This window comes from Acanthisitta chloris, unplaced genomic scaffold, assembly GCF_000695815.1.
Source record: "Acanthisitta chloris isolate BGI_N310 unplaced genomic scaffold, ASM69581v1 scaffold15091, whole genome shotgun sequence".
NCBI lineage: Eukaryota > Metazoa > Chordata > Aves > Passeriformes > Acanthisittidae > Acanthisitta > Acanthisitta chloris.
This window is the reverse complement of record NW_008657751.1, coordinates 16,417-35,551: the sequence shown is the minus strand read 5'-3', so window position 1 is coordinate 35,551 and position 19,135 is coordinate 16,417. Positions and strand designations below refer to the sequence as shown.

At 38.9% G+C, this 19,135-nt stretch overlaps 2 protein-coding genes across 2 annotated transcripts in view; one reads left to right on the top strand and one right to left on the bottom strand.

The window, feature by feature from the left end:
* The window catches only part of RIC1 (RAB6A GEF complex partner 1), a 19,163-nt gene extending 8,811 nt beyond the window's left edge, over positions 1–10,352 (top strand). The window contains 13 exon segments of the mRNA XM_009084846.1: positions 121–231; positions 806–895; positions 1,515–1,675; positions 2,644–2,782; positions 3,546–3,662; positions 4,489–5,217; positions 5,534–5,692; positions 5,808–5,941; positions 6,976–7,262; positions 8,013–8,207; positions 9,224–9,401; positions 9,542–9,730; positions 10,067–10,352. Of these exon segments, the coding sequence (XP_009083094.1) occupies positions 121–231; positions 806–895; positions 1,515–1,675; positions 2,644–2,782; positions 3,546–3,662; positions 4,489–5,217; positions 5,534–5,692; positions 5,808–5,941; positions 6,976–7,262; positions 8,013–8,207; positions 9,224–9,401; positions 9,542–9,730; positions 10,067–10,352 (2,775 nt within the window).
* Positions 10,353–18,093: 7,741 nt separating this feature from the next.
* ERMP1 (endoplasmic reticulum metallopeptidase 1) overlaps positions 18,094–19,135 on the bottom strand; it is a gene marked incomplete at its 5' end in the record, with an annotated part of 16,902 nt that continues 15,860 nt past the window's right edge. The window contains 2 exon segments of the mRNA XM_009084845.1: positions 18,094–18,258; positions 18,998–19,135. The exon segment at positions 18,998–19,135 is cut by the window's right edge and continues 1 nt beyond it. Coding sequence (XP_009083093.1) covers positions 18,094–18,258; positions 18,998–19,135 — 303 coding nt within the window.

Genomic DNA, 19,135 nt, shown 5'->3' with positions numbered 1-19,135 from the left:
ATAAAACAGGAAAATACTGTACGAGTCTGATGTTATCTTGCCTTGCAGTGTTGTACTTGGATGGGATATATCATTTAAATAAGTCCCATTCTGAGGTTCTGATGTTTTGTTTTCATACAGTTTTCAGCTATTGACAAGCTTGGACAGAATGTAGCTGTTGTTGGCAAGTTTGGTTTTGCACATTATTCTTTACTCACCAAAAAATGGAAGCTGTTTGGAAACATTACCCAGGTGAGAGGTTATGGTATTTTATTCTGGGGTACTTCGGGAGGTTTTACTTGTTGGCATGTGAGTCTTGAGAAAATGTAAAAAAATAATCTTTTTTAAATAAACAACATTTGGGATTAGGGATGCTGATTTTACACGTGTTTTTCATTAAATGTCTGAAACACTTATCTTGTGGTTTTGACACACTAATTTGTGTCTGATTATTAACAGGTTTCCAAATCTGAGTGTCTGTAGTTACAGACTTACTTCCATATATCTTACTGAGAGTTTGTGTGACATAACTTTGGTCAGTCTTGTAAATTCTGTCCAGAAACCAGTTTGAGAGAGTTTAAGGATGTCAGTGGCATAAGGAACCGTAGAGCTGGGTTTGGAAATTGTTTGTCCTGCACATATTATTCTTTAGTCCTTTTGTTTTTTCAAACAACAAAAATTTCATATTTATAGATTGTCTTGCCACTACAAGTAAAGCTTATAGAAATCATATATGGCTTTCAGCAATTACCCATATAATGTACATGTCTGAGTGTGTAGGTGTATATAAGTACATGCATACATGTCATTTGCTTGCTTTTTTCAGGAGCAAAATATGATGGTAACAGGTGGCTTAGCGTGGTGGAACGACTTCATTGTTCTTGCATGTTATAATTTAAATGATCATCAAGAAGAGGTAAGGTATTTTTCTTCAAAGTAAATGTATCATTAGATTATCTGGTCTGTTCTACGGTAGTATTACAAACATGAAAAGCACAGTAGTATTGTAGACATGAAAAGCTTGGTACAGAGGTGGCGTTTGGTCGTATTCAGAATTTGCTTATTGATATGTAAGTAATTATTTGCAGAATATTTTTATCGTTAGTATTAAAAACTTTTCTGCTGACTACTGTGAATCTACTCATTATTCCGAAAACTTTGTGACATTTTTGCGTGTTTGCACAAAGCGTGTTTTGAGATACCTTGTTAAAGTATTTTGGGACGCTGTTGTAAGGTTTTAAAGTAGATGGGTAGAGGAGGTTTGCTTGCTCTTTGTTTTTTTAAACTAATGAATAAAACTCCTTCCTTATGATTGTTGTTCAGTACTTCAGATTTGGCTGTACTGTTCTTTAACCACTTTGGATGCAGTAATGAAATGCAATGTATAAAACATTTGATGAAACAAAACCCCAGTAACGTGTCCTGCTAGAAATCCTTGGCAGCCACTCCACAAAAAAGAAAATAATTGGAAGTGAAATTACTGTTAGTTTGTTGGTAAACAGAATCTGTATTGAAACTACTCCTTTTCCTTGCAGCTGAGAATCTACCTGCGAACTTCTAACCTTGACAATGCGTTTGCACACATCACCAAAGTGCAAGCAGACACATTACTACTGAGTGTCTTCCGGGACATCGTAATATTGTTCAGAGCAGATTGTTCCATTTGCCTTTACAGTATTGAGAGAAGGCCTGAAGGGTGAGTATCAGTGCAGTAAGGTACTTGTAAATCTGTTCTCAGCCTCAGTAAATTCTTAGGGTGATAAAAGTTGTTGGATAACTCGTGGAGTCAGATTTTTGAAATACAGAGGGGTAAATACTATCTGAATGCACAAATGATAGTTCCTGAGTGTTGTCACTTGCATGCTGACATGCAGATTAAGTGTGGAGGCAGTGACTAATACATGCACATTTCCAGGTGTCTGAACAAACATCTTACACTGAATGTAAATGGAAGGAAAAAGCACCCGTATATTTGAATATTTTTAATTAAAAAATGTTTCTAACTTTAGAAGTAGGAATTGGTGAGGGGAAGGTGGCTGCAGGCTTGCAGGGATGAAGAAGGAAAAAAGGTTTGGTCTTGGTGATTGTGGGGAGTTGTTTTAGTGCAAAAGAAGTAGCAATGTATGATATGCCAGATACTTTCAGGCAGTTAAGATTAGTTAACCTAAGGAGGAGATTAAGATTCACAGGTAGGGTTTTTTTAAGTGCCTAAGCAGGTGATTTTTCTTACAGTAGTGGAATCTTGGTTTCAGCAAGAAGGAACCTCTTTGTGTTAGCAGAAATAAAGTTGTTGATCAGCTTGAGAGGAAAATATTTGCAATGCTTTTCAAAAACATTCCCAGCAGAATCCAAACCCTGGAGCTGTCTTATTGAAGGGTCAATAGAGTCTTACTCTGACATATCTGATGTTGTCTACTATTCACTCATTGCTGTATTTCCCCAAACGATCAAGATAAGTAACCCAGCTTAGGTTTATTTTGTAACTTTCTGTGCAGTGGATATGTTGGCATGCAGGATTGCTGATAAAAGTAATGACATTTTGGTCTGTAGAGTGAACTGTTTGCTGAGGCTAAGTTGCTTATTTTCATTAGGTTTACTTCAAGATACAAATTTTATGTTAAATGCTGTTGTAAAATCTCTAAACCCGGTCATCTTTCCTTTCAGTCTTAACCCTACTGCCAGTATCCAAGTTCTTCAAGAAGTGTCCATGTCTCGGTACATTCCTCATCCTTTCCTTGTAGTGTCTGTTACGTTGACATCAGTGAGGACAGAGACTGGCATCACCTTGAAGATGCCTCAGCAGGTAACAGGTCTCAACATTTAAGAGAATGTTGTCTTTGAGGCAGGCTGGGAGGCATGTGAAGTTGCATAATTTTCTCCACATACCAAAAGCACTGGCAGATAAGAAAGTGGTGGCACAGATGTTAGGTCTGAAGCTTTGTGCTTCCTTCCTTCAGGTCATTGTAATTTAGTGTCCCACAGTGCTGAATGTGTGTCCAGAGACTCTGGTATGGGCTTGGACAAGATCACAAAATGCAGCATGCTTTTGGTTTTCTAGTCCCTTCTGCTGTGGCACAGCATCTGTATTCTTGAATTACCTGACTTGTGGTGTTTCCTAATTTTGAGAAAAAGCTGCTGAAACTTTTTACAGCACTAGTAGTATTTAAACTTTGCTTGAGACTGAACAGACACTACATCTTTCGTTTCACCTAAGAACCTAAGAGTAGTCAGATACTGACAGTCATAGAGTAGTGATACTGATAAGAATACAGAGCTTTATTTGTTAAAATACTGGTGACTTGCCCATGCCAGTTGGATAAAGTCCATATCAAATAAACATGTGGAATGAGTCTGGTGAATAAGAAACCTTCTAGTATTTACTCTTTCACACAAGAACTACAGTACTTAGTTCTACTTGATTTTTGAGTCCTTCTGTGTTTAATTTGGTTGTTAGTCATCTCTGTAAGGAAGTGTGGTTAATTTACTCTTTTTATTATTGTGGTTATGAGTAAAATAATGCATTCAGAAAGCTTAAATAATTTGCCTAATATTCTTTTTATCCATAGGCTTGTGAAGCTGAAAGTATTATGCTTAACTTAGCAGGACAACTCATCATGTTGCAAAGGGATCGATCTGGACCCCAGATCCGAGATAAAGATAGTAATCCTAACCAAAGGAAGCATGTGAGTAAATATGTGTGAAGTATTGTATGTGGCTTCAAAGGTATCAGGGACTGAAGTAGTTGTAGAAGAGCGTGGTCTAGACATAAAGAAAGCAGGTGTAGAATGCAATGCAGACTCAGTTGTTAGATGGAAGTATATCACCACTCACATGACATTTTTTCCTCTAGCTGAAGTATTTACTACTTGTGTTTACTCATTATAGTGCTGTGAAATAAACGAGTCTTAAGCATAAAGATCCTTTGCAAAATTTGGTATGTACCAATGACAGAAAATCTCTGGTCTGTCCCAAACTGTTCTGTATATTTGTGGAACATTACCATTTTTTGCAGGGTGTGTTTACAAAGCTCCCAAAAACAACAACAGTGGAGATTGATTACTGAACTTTTCAATTCTTATGTGCTGGTGAAAACCACTTCTGTGTGAAACAAGCACTTAGGGAAAGTGAAATCTGTAAAGTCTAGTCAAAGAGTTGTTTGCAGCTCAAACACTAGTAAATTTGGTGTTTATAGTAATTTTGGTTGGACTTGTGGGCTAGCTGAAGAAGCAGAGAGCAGGTTTTTATTTTTCTCCCTTGTTTTCACCCCTCTGCTTCCTGACTGTTAAGATTTAAAATAATTAAAGAAATGTCTTTTGAGTTAATATCAGTGGTGTCTTTTCAGGTGCTAAGGTGCAGTTAAGGGATAAGCAGATTTGTTTCTTCTTTGTTAGACAAATAACATTTTTGAGGAAAGTAGTCCTTAGCTGAAAAATAAAGTTCTTGTGAAGACGGTAAAAAGAAAAAGGAATAATGAATACTGACATTTTAATTTTTTTATCTTGTTACTAGCTGCCTTTTTGTGCTCCAGTTGTCCTAGCCCAGTCTGTTGAAAATGTATGGACTACTTGCAGGATTAACAAACAGAAACGCCACTTACTGGAGGCGCTGTGGCTCAGCTGTGGTGGGGCAGGTATGAAAGTCTGGCTTCCCCTGTTTCCCAGAGATCATCGAAAACCGCATTCCTTTCTGTCAAGACGGATCATGCTGCCTTTCCACATCAACATATACCCATTGGCTGTTTTGTTTGAAGATGCCTTGGTTCTTGGTGCTGTTAATGACACTGTGCTCTATGACTGTTTATACACTCAAACCAGTGCTAGAGAACACTTAGAGGTTCTCTTTCCTTTCTCCATTGTTGAGAGAACCTCTCAGATCTACCTCCATCACATTTTACGCCAGCTCTTGGTTAGGAACCTTGGTGAACAAGCCTTGCTTTTGGCCCACTCCTGTGCCACATTACCATACTTTCCTCATGTACTAGAACTGATGCTTCATGAAGTGCTGGAAGAAGAAGCTACCTCGCGGGAACCCATTCCCGACCCTCTCCTTCCCACTGTGGCGAAGTTCATTACAGAGTTCCCCCTCTTCCTGCAGACAGTTGTTCATTGTGCTAGGAAGACAGAATATGCCCTGTGGAATTACCTTTTTGCTGCTGTTGGAAACCCGAAGGACTTATTTGAAGAGTGCTTAATGGCCCAGGACTTGGACACAGCTGCCTCTTACCTTATTATACTACAGGTAATGGTCCTAATGTATTGCAGAAGTGGTGATACTCACAAATACTGCAGTATTTTAGAAATAATGTCATACCAAAGCTGTGTGTGTTCAACACATTTTTAACGTAGGCTTTCCGTTGAGAGTATGCCCAGTTATGGTGTGGGGGAAGGTTGTGCGATGTAAGTAGTTTAGTGTTATAAGAGGAAAATAATACCATGAAATTGGCTTTTTACAATATTTGGTATACTTGAATGCTACACAATGTGGCTTGATTTAATAGGACTTCTGTTGCTCTACAGCAAAAGCAAATCACTTAATTATGCTTTGTTACTTGCAGAATATGGAAGTTCCAGCAGTTAGCAGACAACATGCTACTCTCCTATTTAATACTGCCTTAGAGCAGGGAAAGTGGGATCTTTGTCGTCACATGATCAGATTTCTTAAAGCCATTGGCTCTGGAGAAACAGAGACACCCCCAGCTACACCAACAACTCAGGTCAGTGATGGAAAAACTAAATGCTGAGCATCAAACTTTGTGTGATTAATCTTGCTGTTACACAGCATATTTGCTCGTTTGACTGTATGTCTTTTTTTTTTCCTTTTGGTTTTAGGAACCTAGTTCAAGTAGTGGCTTTGAGTTCTTCAGAAATCGCAGCATTAGTTTATCCCAGTCAGCAGAGAATCTCCACAGCAAGTTTAACTTGACAAAAACATTGAGTATGCCCTCTGGCCCATCTGGAAAAAGGTAATTGGCAGTAATATACTCTCCTTCCCCACTTTGTTAGGTACTGTACTCTCTTACCAATTTAAGTTATAGAAATACATGGTATGATAGAGTTAGATTTGTCATTGTCTCCTTCCACATACTTTGCATTTGTCTTTTCCCAACCTCTGGAATGTTTGTGTCTCTCATAACGTTCTTGGGAGAATATATTATTATCACGTGTGTAAATACGTGTGTGTGTGTTCGAATACCTACATAGATACTGCTGACCAAAAGCCTCTGAAACCACTTGGATGCATGTGTATTAATTTAAACAGCTAGTGAGACAAGATGCCTTATGTTTGAAGAATCTGTTGTGCTGAAAGATATGCCTTGAACAGCTCACAGTTTGCAGCATCACTGTATGCATCGCGCTGTGCTACTATGCACATCTTCATCTAGCAGCGTGTGCAGAGCTATAAGTAGAGCCCTTTACACCTTGGTGTGAAACCATCGTAAGCTTCTGTATACAGAATTTATATTGATAGGTATTACTGTTGAGAAGTAGCATTGAGCTGGGATTCATTATTGTTTTGATTTTGGCTTTTTTCCCCATGTAAGACTTTTGAAACAGTGTTAGTATAAATCCAAATACTCTTAATTAGTCATTTTTCGTACAGAGTACTGTCTTGAAAGTTTTTATGGGAAGGGTCCTAGACTAATACTTCACTAGTCCTAGTCAAGGGTTGTGCCTTGCATTATAGTCAAACTAGAAACGTTGTTTCTCAAAAGTCACTTTGCAATGGCTTCTGCCTTTTATCTCTCCTGCTTTACTTTTTTCTGCACTGCTACTAGTTTAAAGCCCTATGAGCACTGCTCCTTATTTCACTTACCTATTGAGGCAGTGGGATCTTTTGGAGAAAATAAATAGCAAGGAGCAGTCGAAACTGCTTCTTCTGGTATGTAGAAAGCCCTCCATACTGTTCTGGTGACTCAGGGTACTGTGGTTATGGCCAACAGCCTTTACAACTCTGTTTTACCAGTCCTAACATCGCTGTTGTCTGGTGTGTGCATAGATGGAGTAAGGACAGTGACTGTGCTGAGAACATGTACATTGACATGATGCTGTGGCGGCATGCTCGGCGCCTGCTGGAAGAGATCAAGCTGAAGGACCTGGGCTGCTTTGCTGCACAGCTGGGCTTCGAGCTGATCGGCTGGTTGTGCAAGGAGCGAGCCAGGGCTGCCCGCGTGGAGGATTTTGTGTTCGCCTTGAAGAAGCTACACAAGGATTTCCTCTGGCCATTTCCAGTCATGCCAGCTTCGTCCATTAATTCGCCTTTCAAAAATGGAAAGTACAAGACAGGTGCTGTAACATCTAAGCTGATGTGTGCTGGTTTTCCCTCCTGCAGTTCTGCTTCTGTGGATCTGAATCTTACCTGTCTCAGTTCAGCCAAGCAAAGAGCAGACTGAGGCTTGCCACCTGCACAGCTTTCTCACACTGGGTGTATTTTTTGAGGGGATTCTGTGTAGTATGAACAGTATCTCTTGTGTGATTACTGTTTCTAAAGTTTTCTGCTTTCTCAGGTCCACTGAACTGGGTATCACTTGTGCAGATACTGAGTTGAACTCGGAAATTGCTCCAATGCAAATTCTGCTGGAGAAAATTACTAAAATCAATAATCTTATATAGCCTTCAGATGAGGTTTTGATTAATTTTTCTAACATGAAAAAGTAATGCTCCTAATATTTGTATTTTGCTTTATGTTGGAGAGTAAAAATTTCAAAGACTTTGCTGTAAACCTCCTGTGTACTAATCTCTCAGTTCAGTGCTTATCTCCTTATGGTAAAGTTGACACCAACCACCAAGTCATTGTCTTAGTAGCAGTATTGTTACTGAGTTCTGTTGATGCTAACACTTTATCAGCTGATACTTCTTCTATGCCAGTGCTGACATAAAAATCTGATGAGAAATTCCTTGTATTTTGTTGATCCCTTGACAAACGAATTGAATATTGACTTAAATATAAGGTTTAGCCTCCTGAAATGCCTGGAGATAACTTTCCAAATTTCCTTACATGACTTTTTATGGTGGGTTTTTGTTGTGTTCTTTTAGCCATGGGGGAGCAGCTGCTAAAATCTCAGTCTGCTGACACCTTTGTAAACATGGAAATGGATACTGGGGTTTCGAACACACCTCGGAGTCGCAGCTGGCTTGGTACTATCAGTTCCTCTCAGAGAGAGATTGACACCATTTCATCCCATGGACCACACATGCAAGATGCATTCCTTTCTCCTTTGCTGAGTAAAGGTTAGTCACTCTTCCTTCTGTCTGATCATTGAAAAAAAGCACGTGGAAGTGTGCACTTATTTTTTGGTATTTGTGTGCCACTGATGTTTTGTTGCTTCTCAACTGCTGGATTTCCTTGGAAAGGTATTAGATACATTATTTATTGAGGAAATTAGAGAACCATATAGATTTATTTTTTCCATGGCTTTGTTTATATCACTTTTCTAAAAGCCAAAACGTGTGATCAGCTTAAGAAAATACAAGGGGAATTTTATTTTTTAATGCATTTTTTTTCTGAACACAGTCAGAGACAGGAACTGTCTCTGACCATTTTTGTTTCCCTTGATTTTTTTTTAATACTTCCTCTTGTGCTGGAGCAATGTTTTCAGCAGTATCTGCCATATGATTTTGACTCTATTAAGGAAAAGACCTAAGTAGCTAGTGTGAACTACAGTCTCCCCAAGTTTCTAGAGCCTCTTGTGAGATACAGAGCATTTGGAGAGATCCTCTACACCTGCTTGAGCACTGTCTCCCTCTATTTTCACTCCTGTTTCTCGTGTTTATTAATTCTAGAGACTGCAGGAACTCATTAGGTTTATGTAAGTTTGTTGTGGAACTCTCCAGAAAAGCACAACTCAAGTGTGAAAAATTATTCTCTCTTCTCATTGCACTGCTTGTACTGCTGCCTGCCACTACGACTCCTTTTTTTCTGAGCTGGGAGAAGACCTTCGAGTTCCATGAACTTTGGTTTGCATGGTGAAGCCGTTTAGTTTCAGAAGTGAAACTAATAGTCTTTAAGACATTGCAGAATTATTTTTATTGGATACAAAAACTACTGCATTCTTCCAATAATAATCCTACCACACAGTGTGACTAGAAGAGTGCTGAAGTGGGAGGGACAGTGTGCCTGAAGTAACTGTGATACACTGTAAAGAATTACTATTTGTCAGTGTGTGTAGGGAGTAGATCAGACATTCTGAATCTTAGTAAAGTAAGTAGTTTCTCTTTTCCCTTACGTTTCTGAGTGTTTTTGATAGGTGATGAATGCAGCATTGGTTCAGCAACGGACCTGACTGAAACAAGTTCTATGGTGGATGGTGACTGGACCATGGTGGATGAAAACTTCTCCAGTCTAAGCTTAACTCAGTCAGAGCTTGAGCACCTCTCCCTTGAACTGGCTAGCAAAGGGCCACACAAGTCACAGGTCCAGCTGCGGTAAGTAATGTAACGTGTGCATTGGAAATGTAGGATTATTAGTGTGCAGCATTAGGGGAAAGATGCTATCTGCAGAATCACACTGGGATTTTTGTCTTCAGAGTGGAAAAATAAATAAGTAGGCTGTTTTTTCCATGTAGGTACTTGCTACATATCTTCATGGAAGCAGGATGTCTGGATTGGTGTGTTGTCATAGGCCTTATCCTCAAAGAATCTTCAGTTATCAACCAGGTTTTCAGTATAATGCAGTCCTCTGATATTGATGGAGAACTCTGTCAGAGTATCAAGACTGGCCTACATGCTGTTGACAAATGGGCTTCTACTGATTGGTAAGTGTTAATTTCCTGCTTCATTTTCATTCCAATTGTAGATAATTAGTTACCTGAAAAGTAACCTTGAGTTATCTCAGCCCTAGCTGAAACATTTACTTAAAAGCACTTTTGCAGGACATGTCAAGACAGTAACTTAATACAGCTGTAATGAAACGTGGAAAAAAAGAACAAAACCACAACAAACCAAACCCAAAACAACTAGCCTTCCAACTTCTATTGTTTGATTAGGGTTGCCTTTTTCTATTTACTTTAAGAAGTTTCTGCTTTTCAGGCATATGACAGAAGTATGATTTGTCAATTCACTCATGGTGTTCTGTACCATTGTCTCCCTAGCCCTGGGTACAAGCCATTTCTAAATATCATCAAGCCACAGATTCAGAAACTAAATGAAATAACAGAAGAGCAAGTACAGCCTGAAGCTTTTCAGCCAGTGAATCCTTCTAAGGTTCCTGAACAAGTGAACCCCAGAGCTGAGGAAAGCAGGACTTCATCTACCCATGGCACAAATCCTCAGAGTGATGCTGGCATCAGCACTGCAAGCAGGCATGAAGAGGACAAGGCTAAGACAGAGGATGAGGATTCATTCCAGGAGGGCAGTTATGACTGTGTTGTATCTTAAATGGAAGACAAACAACTTCCCAAGCATCAGGTGTAAAAAGGAAGCAAACCAGCTCTTAGACATGCTTCCATGTTTCAGATTTGAACTTTTTTTTTTTTTATGCTTGTTTTGTTTTTGTATTTTAATCCTTGAAATCTTTAGTGGGGATAAATAAGCAGCAGTTTCATTTAATAATGTCAAAAGGTGGTAAGATTCTTTTCTGATGCGAATCTTCAGAGTGCATCTTTACATTTTTGTACTTCAAATGGTGTTGGGGAAACAGTGAATGCATATGGAAACAGGTTCAGCTAATGTTCATCAGTACCTTTACATCGCCAACACATTCTGAAGAGACTTCTCATATCTTGCTTGAGTTTAAAAGGCAAAGAGGGGATTAAATTTAAAACTGTTGTGCTTTGCAGCTTGCCTGCCGAATAAATGTCTGATCAATGCAGTTCAGATTGGTTTGATACCAATATTTTGTATTAAAGGACTGTAAAATATATTGTATATTTTTGTGAATAATCTTGTACAAATACTCAAGACTGTACCTTATTTGAAGGTACCTATATGTATTGTGCATGTTTCTAGATGACTAGTAAAATTTAAGCAAAGTTGCACTTCTTTCTGGATGAGGCATACTTTACTGACCTAACATTGACACAAGGTGGCTTACCTGTTTTTTACTGCCACTTACAGATCTTGTAGTTGGGTTAAGGGACTGCTGAAGGTTATTTATTTCATTGTAAATTCTTTTCTGAAAAATGGATTTTTAAAATGTAAATAATCATCATATACTCTTGCTATGGAAAATCAGTTTAACAGCTCATACTTAAGCATTTTTCAAACATTTTATAATATGCATACTTCTAACTAAGACATTTAACTTTCATACAATGTTATGAAAAGCTGGCTGCATAAGTCTGTTGCTTGGAGGGACTTATTTTTTTTAGCTGCTGTCCCTATGTAATAACTACCTGTAACAGTATTAATTTAGATATTAGCTTGTTTGTACTGTGCAATCTGAACAAAAATGCAACATTATTCATTTTATACAAAATAAACTATAGTTTATTTTTTATAACATCACTTGATTACTGACATGGACCAAACTAGTCATCATAGGGTAGATGCAGCATCTATTGCTTTTCTAGTGTATGCACATCCATTTAAACTCTGACAATTGAGAATATTCACAAGTAAGTTTTAAATAAATTGTGGTTTTATCATCTTTATTTCCTATGTAGATAGGATCAAGTGCTTTAAAATGTACAAATATTAAACTGTTGCTTTAGAATGGCTTTACTAAGCCAATACAACCAGTACAAGTGCAATAATTGCAAGTATTACTTGGAAGGCTGGAGCTTTTAGTGATTGCAACTTGAATTTCATTTAAAGAGTTGAAACTGATACTGAAGTTAGAGGAAAGAGATCCAGTTTTAAGAGTCCCAGCATTAAGCTTATTCTGCATTGTAGCTACTGGTTACAGATAATGTCTCTCATACCTACAAGCCTGTTGTGACCTGACATCAAAATCCATTATTGTTATAAGGGGATAATACTTAAAGCTTTTTTAATGATAAAAAACTGCTTAATCTATGTTAAAAGAAATAAAAACTGTGTTTTAAGTTAATATTTTTCTGTGGTTCTGTGGTAATGATGTAAGCCAAGCCCATCCTGATCAGCTTTTTGCTGTTCAGGTTTTGGATCTGTAGAAGCAAAACCTTACATTAACTGATATACTGACATTCTTAATATTCATATCTTACTACTGTGCTACTGTTGGTTAGCAGGTAAATCTTTTTAGTTGTGAAATTTTAGAAGTTTGTACTTCTTTAGTAGTAATTATCTCTATGCAAATATTATGTGCTAATTTTGTATTTCAATTTCACTGCTGTTATTCTTGTAATTAAAAGACAAATGTATTCAATTTTACTTGAAGTTACTCCTGTGAAAAATAACTATTTTTGACTTTAAGCCATTGACATTAAATTACAAGAATTCAAGTAGGCTGTGGTAGAGAGACAAGTTCTCAAGGAAGCTTCTGGATGAAGATTGTTTTATATCTCTACTGCCTGTTTTACAGGATGAAAGAACTGAGCCTTTACCTGTTAGTGCATCTTTGAAGTTATATCCACCTGCTGTTTTGAAAAGAGGTGTACTGGTGCTCCTGTGTTGGACACAGCTAGTTCCAACTGTCCAGTCTCAGCTGTCCATGGGACACAGCTGAGCCTGCCTCCTCTCTAATATATTTAACCAGAGGTAAAAAATGCTGTGATAGATGAGTGAGGGAGGGGAAAAAAAAAGAAGTGGGAACAGGCCTGCAGACACGCAGGGCCAGAAAAGAGGAGCAGAAGATGTTCCAGGCACTGGAGCAGAGATCCCCTGCAGCCTGTGGGTCTGTACGAGTACATGGATACGCTAACTGATACACCAACGTTTTTCCTATCAGCAGCTCACTCCTGTGCTACTGTTTAAGTTAAATCTTTTCAGACCCTGGTGAAGCAGGCTGTCCCCCTGCAGCCCATTATGGGGTACACTGGAGCAGCTACCCACACCGTGGCCTCTGCAGGGCCCTACACTGAGCAGGGTGGATGGATGAGCCCCGAAGGAAGCTGCAGCTCATGGAGAGACCATGCAGGAGCAGGTTTCTGGCAGGAATTGTGGCCCACGGGGGAACCCATGCTTGACTAGTCTGTTCCTGAAGGACTAACCCACCACGAGGAGGATCCACATTGAAGCAGTTTCTCTGAGACACTGTCCATGACTCCATGTGGACCCCATACTGGAGCAAGCAGGGCAACAGTGTGAGGACGAAGGGAGAAGCAGCAAGGAGTGTTATGGACTGACCATGATGTGACCCTCGACTGACCATCCCTAGTCCTTCTGCACCATTGCAGAAGACAAGCTGGAAGAGTGAAGCAGGAGCTGAGACAAAGGGGGAGGTGGGGGGAAGTGTTTTTATCTTTGTTGCTATCCTACTTTATTTTTAATTGGCAATAAAGTAATTTTCTCAAGGCCAGTTTGTTTCACCTATTATGGGAACCAGTGAGTAATGTCCCTGTCTCAGTCCATGAGCTCTCTGCTCTCCTGGCCTGGTGAGGGGTGTCAGAGAACAGTTGTGTGGGTACCTGGCAAGCAGCCAGGGTTGACCCACCACAAAAGGTTTATTCATCTACAAATCTGCACTATTAACCTAAACATAGGAAAAATGGGCCAGTTGAGGGTCAGCATTTTTTTTCTGGAATTCCAGCTTGCTGTCCCATTCTCACTTGGCTTATCCAACTCATAAAACAGGCTGCCCTGGTTCTTGTTGCCTTGGCCTACTTAAGAGTTAACAGTTAATGGCATAGAAAAATGTCACATTTCCTTCTTCACCACCGTTTGCATATCATCAAGCTTTTTTTGAGCTGATTTTCAACCTGTGCAAAACTAATTGCCTCAGGAAAAACAGCAATACTGTACATTCCTTGCTGCCAATTTAAAAGATCCCTTCACACAGGGTATACTTGCAAAATGCTTGAATCAAGTCACATTTCTGAAGATAATTTTTACCATCACTTTTGTCATAGCTAATTTCTCATGTGTGTTTTAGTACAAAGCATCCAGTTTAAATGGTTTTAGAGCTGAAGTGTCTGTAAACTATAGGTTGAGACACACTAAGTAAACAGAGATACCTGAATTCATAATATAGCCTGAACCTTTACAAAGGTCCTTCTTTTCATTATCAACAGAGAGAAGTTGTCTAGTGGGCAATGAGATCAATGTCAGTGTGTGGTGAGTGGTGTAAGTCATCCCCGTGTTCAACACAGGAAAGGGAGAAGCTTTCTCATACCACTCTGAAAGACAGAACACTCATCAGGGGCATGTTGCTTTAGGTACCACCTGAAATGAGTTCCTAGCAGAGAGCACTAAGAATAGACTTTACAAAAGCTCAGAACTGGAGACTGAAGGTAGCTAAGAAGCAGATTCAAGGCACCTAACCACTCTTTCATAACTTTTTTCCAAATTACTGTTTCCTATCAAAAAAAACCCATAAGAACAAAACCCAAACAAAATAACACACCAACACCACAGAAAAAGCAACATTCCCAAATAAACTATGCATGGTTACTTAAACTCACCTACTGGCTATGAAGCTTGCATTTGTTCCAGTCTCAGACCAGACTGAAAAGAATTCCTCCTTTCTAGATTAAGTACTGCTAAGTTTTGAAGGCTGCTTATTGCAGCCTTCTGATTTTCTAAAAAAACCCCTGTGTTAATGGCCAATGATGCCTGACACCTTGCTTGAAACTGGCAGCAGTGACTTTATCTCCCTAAACTGGCTTGTACTTCCTGCTCAAGAATCAGCTTTATGCTTGGCATGTTCTCAAGTTGCATCTGCAGCTTTGACACAACCATTAATTGTTCCGGCCCAACAGAACCTCTTCTGCAGTGAACAGGGAAGCCTGAATAATTTCTAGGACCAATTTATCCTCCAAGACTGGAATGGATTTTCATGGAGATTGAGAATGCATGTTCTGTCTTCAAAATGGAGGACACAGTTACCCAACTTGATGCTGACAACAGTTTGGTGACAGAGCGAAGGATTACTGATCTCGCGTGTCCTTTCCATTCCCCACCAAGATGGCATATCAGGTTCTAAGATGGGTCAACCTGCAGGCTCCTTCCAGAATATTATCAGAAATCAGATTAGGTTTAGTCCTCAAGGGAAAAAAAGTACTGAACAGCATTTCCATGCAGGAAACTGTTAGCTCTGTCCCATATACTACAATTAGCTCTGTATAAACTTGTTAGATCTTTGATAGATATTAGTGTTTTCCCAGCAGGTTTGCAACCAAACCTAGATGGACAGTCATTAAAGACAGGCCTTGCTACCACAAAGCAGCCCCACTCAGCTCAAGTCTGTCAGTTTGTGTATGATAGCTGAAATTCTCCCTTTGACTACACATATCCCAACACTTTCTTCAAATTCACATGTGAAGGTATGCTGACACACTTCTAATGATGCATTAGATTGTATAACCAGAACAGAATTGATAAAATGCTTAGTACTTGGAGAGCTTCAGAAATATGTATGTTAATAAAGAACATAATAGATTCTCAAAGCCATCAGTCAGGGAAGAACAGAAGAGTAAAGCAATTTAGAAAAAGCTGTGGATGCAAATTGTGAGATGAACACAGAAAAATTCTAATCAACCAGCTGCTTACTGCCCCACTAAGAATAAATAACTGCTCTACTCCATGCCCTTCTATCCTTAAAATTACCAGCTGCTTGTGTTTCGTATACTTGACAGAGTTAGACACACAATACTTTCTAATGAGAAATACTGAACCACACCAGCAGAAGATTGATCTGCTTGTACTGAATGGGAAAGCAGATGGACACAGGAACAGCAAAGTCTTCCATACTGTCTGTCTGTGATCAACAACAAATATGCTCTCAATCATCAGTTTTGCAAAGAATACTTTGTTTTCCTTCCATAGCACATTTTGTTTCAAGAATCACCTTCCTCTTCAGGCAACCAGCCACAGCCCTCACTTTAACTTCTCAGCTCTGATCATTTTCACATTCTTTGGCCATACTTATCTTCCATGTAGCTCTAATTCTCGATGTCCAATTCCAGCATCACTTAGCAGTATATCTACCCCAAGCTTAAATAAAACATTAGTGCAATGAATAAAACCAGCTCATATATGCCTTTAATTATGCCAGAAATCAAGTTTCGCTTTTATTTACAATGACAAATTTGCAACAAACTAGACATCTCTCATAATTAAATTATTTAATAAAGGTTAAATCCTGAGTTAACAAAAGTTGCTGCTTCACTGAAGTTTCAGAAATTGCCAACAAGCATTTTTCTTTTTTTGGCTCCCAGTATGAATTCTTCACATAGCACTTTTTCAAAGCTTTAAATCAGAGGCAAAACACAAAAATCAAAACTGAGGAAGACGGTCAATATCAGTGCAGCTTTAGTTAACTAGCTGTGCATCAGCTAGAGTACAGTACAAGACATTTGCTGAGATTAAAGACACAAGAGTTTTAGTTCATAACTCTGATTTTCAAATCACTAATAGCATTTTCAGATAGTATAGGGGGTTTAGTTTCAAATCAGATACAACCAAGTGAGCGATGATTAATGCACATGTCAATGTAGAAACCCACTGGTTTTATGATAGGGCAGTTCATTATGATTACAGTAACTAAACCTCTGACTCTAGTCAGTCGACAATCTTTGTGAATGTCCCTTGCAACAAATGATACTGGTTCTTGCCACTATCATACACAGTTCCACAACAATTTGAAGAAAGAATACTCAACTTGAGAGCTGCTATCCGTCACAGCTCACACAAATTAGCTGTCACATTAACTGCCCTGCAAACTTAACCAGTAGAAGCATGTTTTCACTCGAAATGATGATGCATGCACAAAATCTGCTTTGCATGAGATTAGGCAATACCCACAAGATGAACAAAACACTAAAATTTGTAGCACGTTATTAATGTAGCAAAATGATTCGTATATATAGTTTGGAAAAAAGCATGAAGAAGTTTCTTTGGATACACAGACTTCTTTGAATTTCAGAAACTACCATTAACTATTAACCACTGTACTAAAAAAAACCACCCCAGGAGTATAAGAAGAAAAGAGGTCAGTGGCTTCTGATCTCAGAGTTTGTCAGTTAAAACTGGAAGATACTCTAAATCACTGACAGTCATTTATAAAACCCATCCTGTGAAAATAAAACAAGAACAATCCAGAGATATTAGACATCTTTTTAAGATGACTCTTTTACATATTTTTCCTTATGGAAAGCAAACCTTATTTTAAGAAACAGTTAAATGTATTAGCAAAGTGCAATACTGTCACACTTAAGTCTCTCCAGAGGAGATACCAAAATTAGCCAATTCTAATAAATTGGAAGGTGACTGAAATTTAGAGTGGATTAGCCACAAGACATCCGCATAAAGGAGTGAGGACTTAGCACTCTTACACGTGAGAGAGCAAGTCACATGCTGATGTGCTGATACTGAAAGATCCCAACAGCAACAAAACCACAAGATGAGAGTTGACATCAAACTTACTCATTCAAGTTGTAACACTGAAGAGACAGAGAAAAGGGTAGGAACTAAGTATTTTAACAGAAATATAAAATTTGGATAGGTAAAAAAAAAAAATCACCACATTCCATCGCAATATTGATTTTTCTGCACTTGCCAATGCAATATACAAGAGCACCATAGCTTTCAGTGACTTCATCCACTGACAAAAGTAATGTCTAGGACTTTGCCACCTCTGACCCGCTACCATGAGAAGAAGCATACTTTAGCTGGAGATCTGACTTGAATAGGATGGATAGGATTGGTATTGGGATAGTCCCCACATGTGTGTGAAGTATGGTTACATTTTACATAACATCAAAAATAACTCCACACAGCTCTGCCATTACAACTGCCACCATCTATTATGCTAACACTACCTCCTCAAGCACAGTTGTTTTCATTTTAAGAACTCCACGAGACAAACTGCCACTTCACTGGAAGAGCCAAGGTGAACTGCATTCAACGTTGACACAAAGTATCGTTATATCCCCAAAAGAGTAGTAGTCTCTGAAGAGCCAAACGGCCCAAAAGCCACCATTTGTTGCTAATTACTTTAAAATTCTCCTTGAAGTCTCTGGCATCTTGTTAGAAAGTGCTTGTTACAACAGCATTCTGAGTCAGAGATAACCCCATTGGCCCTGCAGCATCACTGTCAAAATTAAAAGACAAAAAGGTCGTAAGTGCATGACCAGCCAGAAGAAAACGTCCAGTTTGGAAACCTCTCCAGTAAGGCATAGAGTTGAGGTGATTTTTGATCTTCCCCAAAAAAGTAATGTGCTGCTATGGCAAGGGAGACTACTCCATCGGAACGCTTTTCAGGAGCCTGAAAGTAAGAACAGAACAGTCTTTATGATAGTTTATGGCTTTTAAACATAAGATCAAACCAGATGCACTTTTTACAGACACTATCTATGCAACAAACTTAATCCTGCAGCTCTTTGCCTTGAATGTTAAAGTACTTCCTCTTTTCAACATACTTGTCTGATTACAGGATGAGTTCAATTTGAAATGAACTGGCAACTAGATATTTAGATCACAGTGCCTTGGACACATCACACAGCTTGCACGTGCTCCAATTTCAATGACTGTATCTGTCTGTCTTGCTGACAAATCAAGATATAGACTCCAACACAGTATTTATACCATCAGTTTTGAATTTAAGAAACTTTACAACTCTCTCCAGCTTCAAGACAGATAAGTTTTCCACCAAGGACTCTTTGTAGTTTCCCAAAACCAAGCAAACAAATTACATGAAAAGAAAACTACTTATAATAGCAAAAACAACTCTGAAATAATGAGGTTAAGATTGGAGAAATCCAAACTCATGACCTAGACCATGGACATAAGGACATTCTCTCTTTGGCTGTTTGGCCAGTTAGTGGACTACTCATCAAAAACATACGTGAGCTGATATATTAAGCCAACATATTTAAAAGAGGGATGCTAGAATTAATATCCATCAAATAAAGCAAAGGTTTAGGAAGTTATTATGACATTTTTCACACAGGAATGCAGCAATGAGGACAAGAGGTGGACCAAGGGATCACCACACTTTCACTCACTGTCAGTTCTATCCAGAAGTGCCACGGTGCAGCCTGCAACCCACGGGAGTAAAACACAAAGTAGTCTCCTCCTATGCTTGCAACTGGTGTTCCATCCCCAAGAGACCAAGTGGACAGAGCCGAACCTTCATGCGGCCG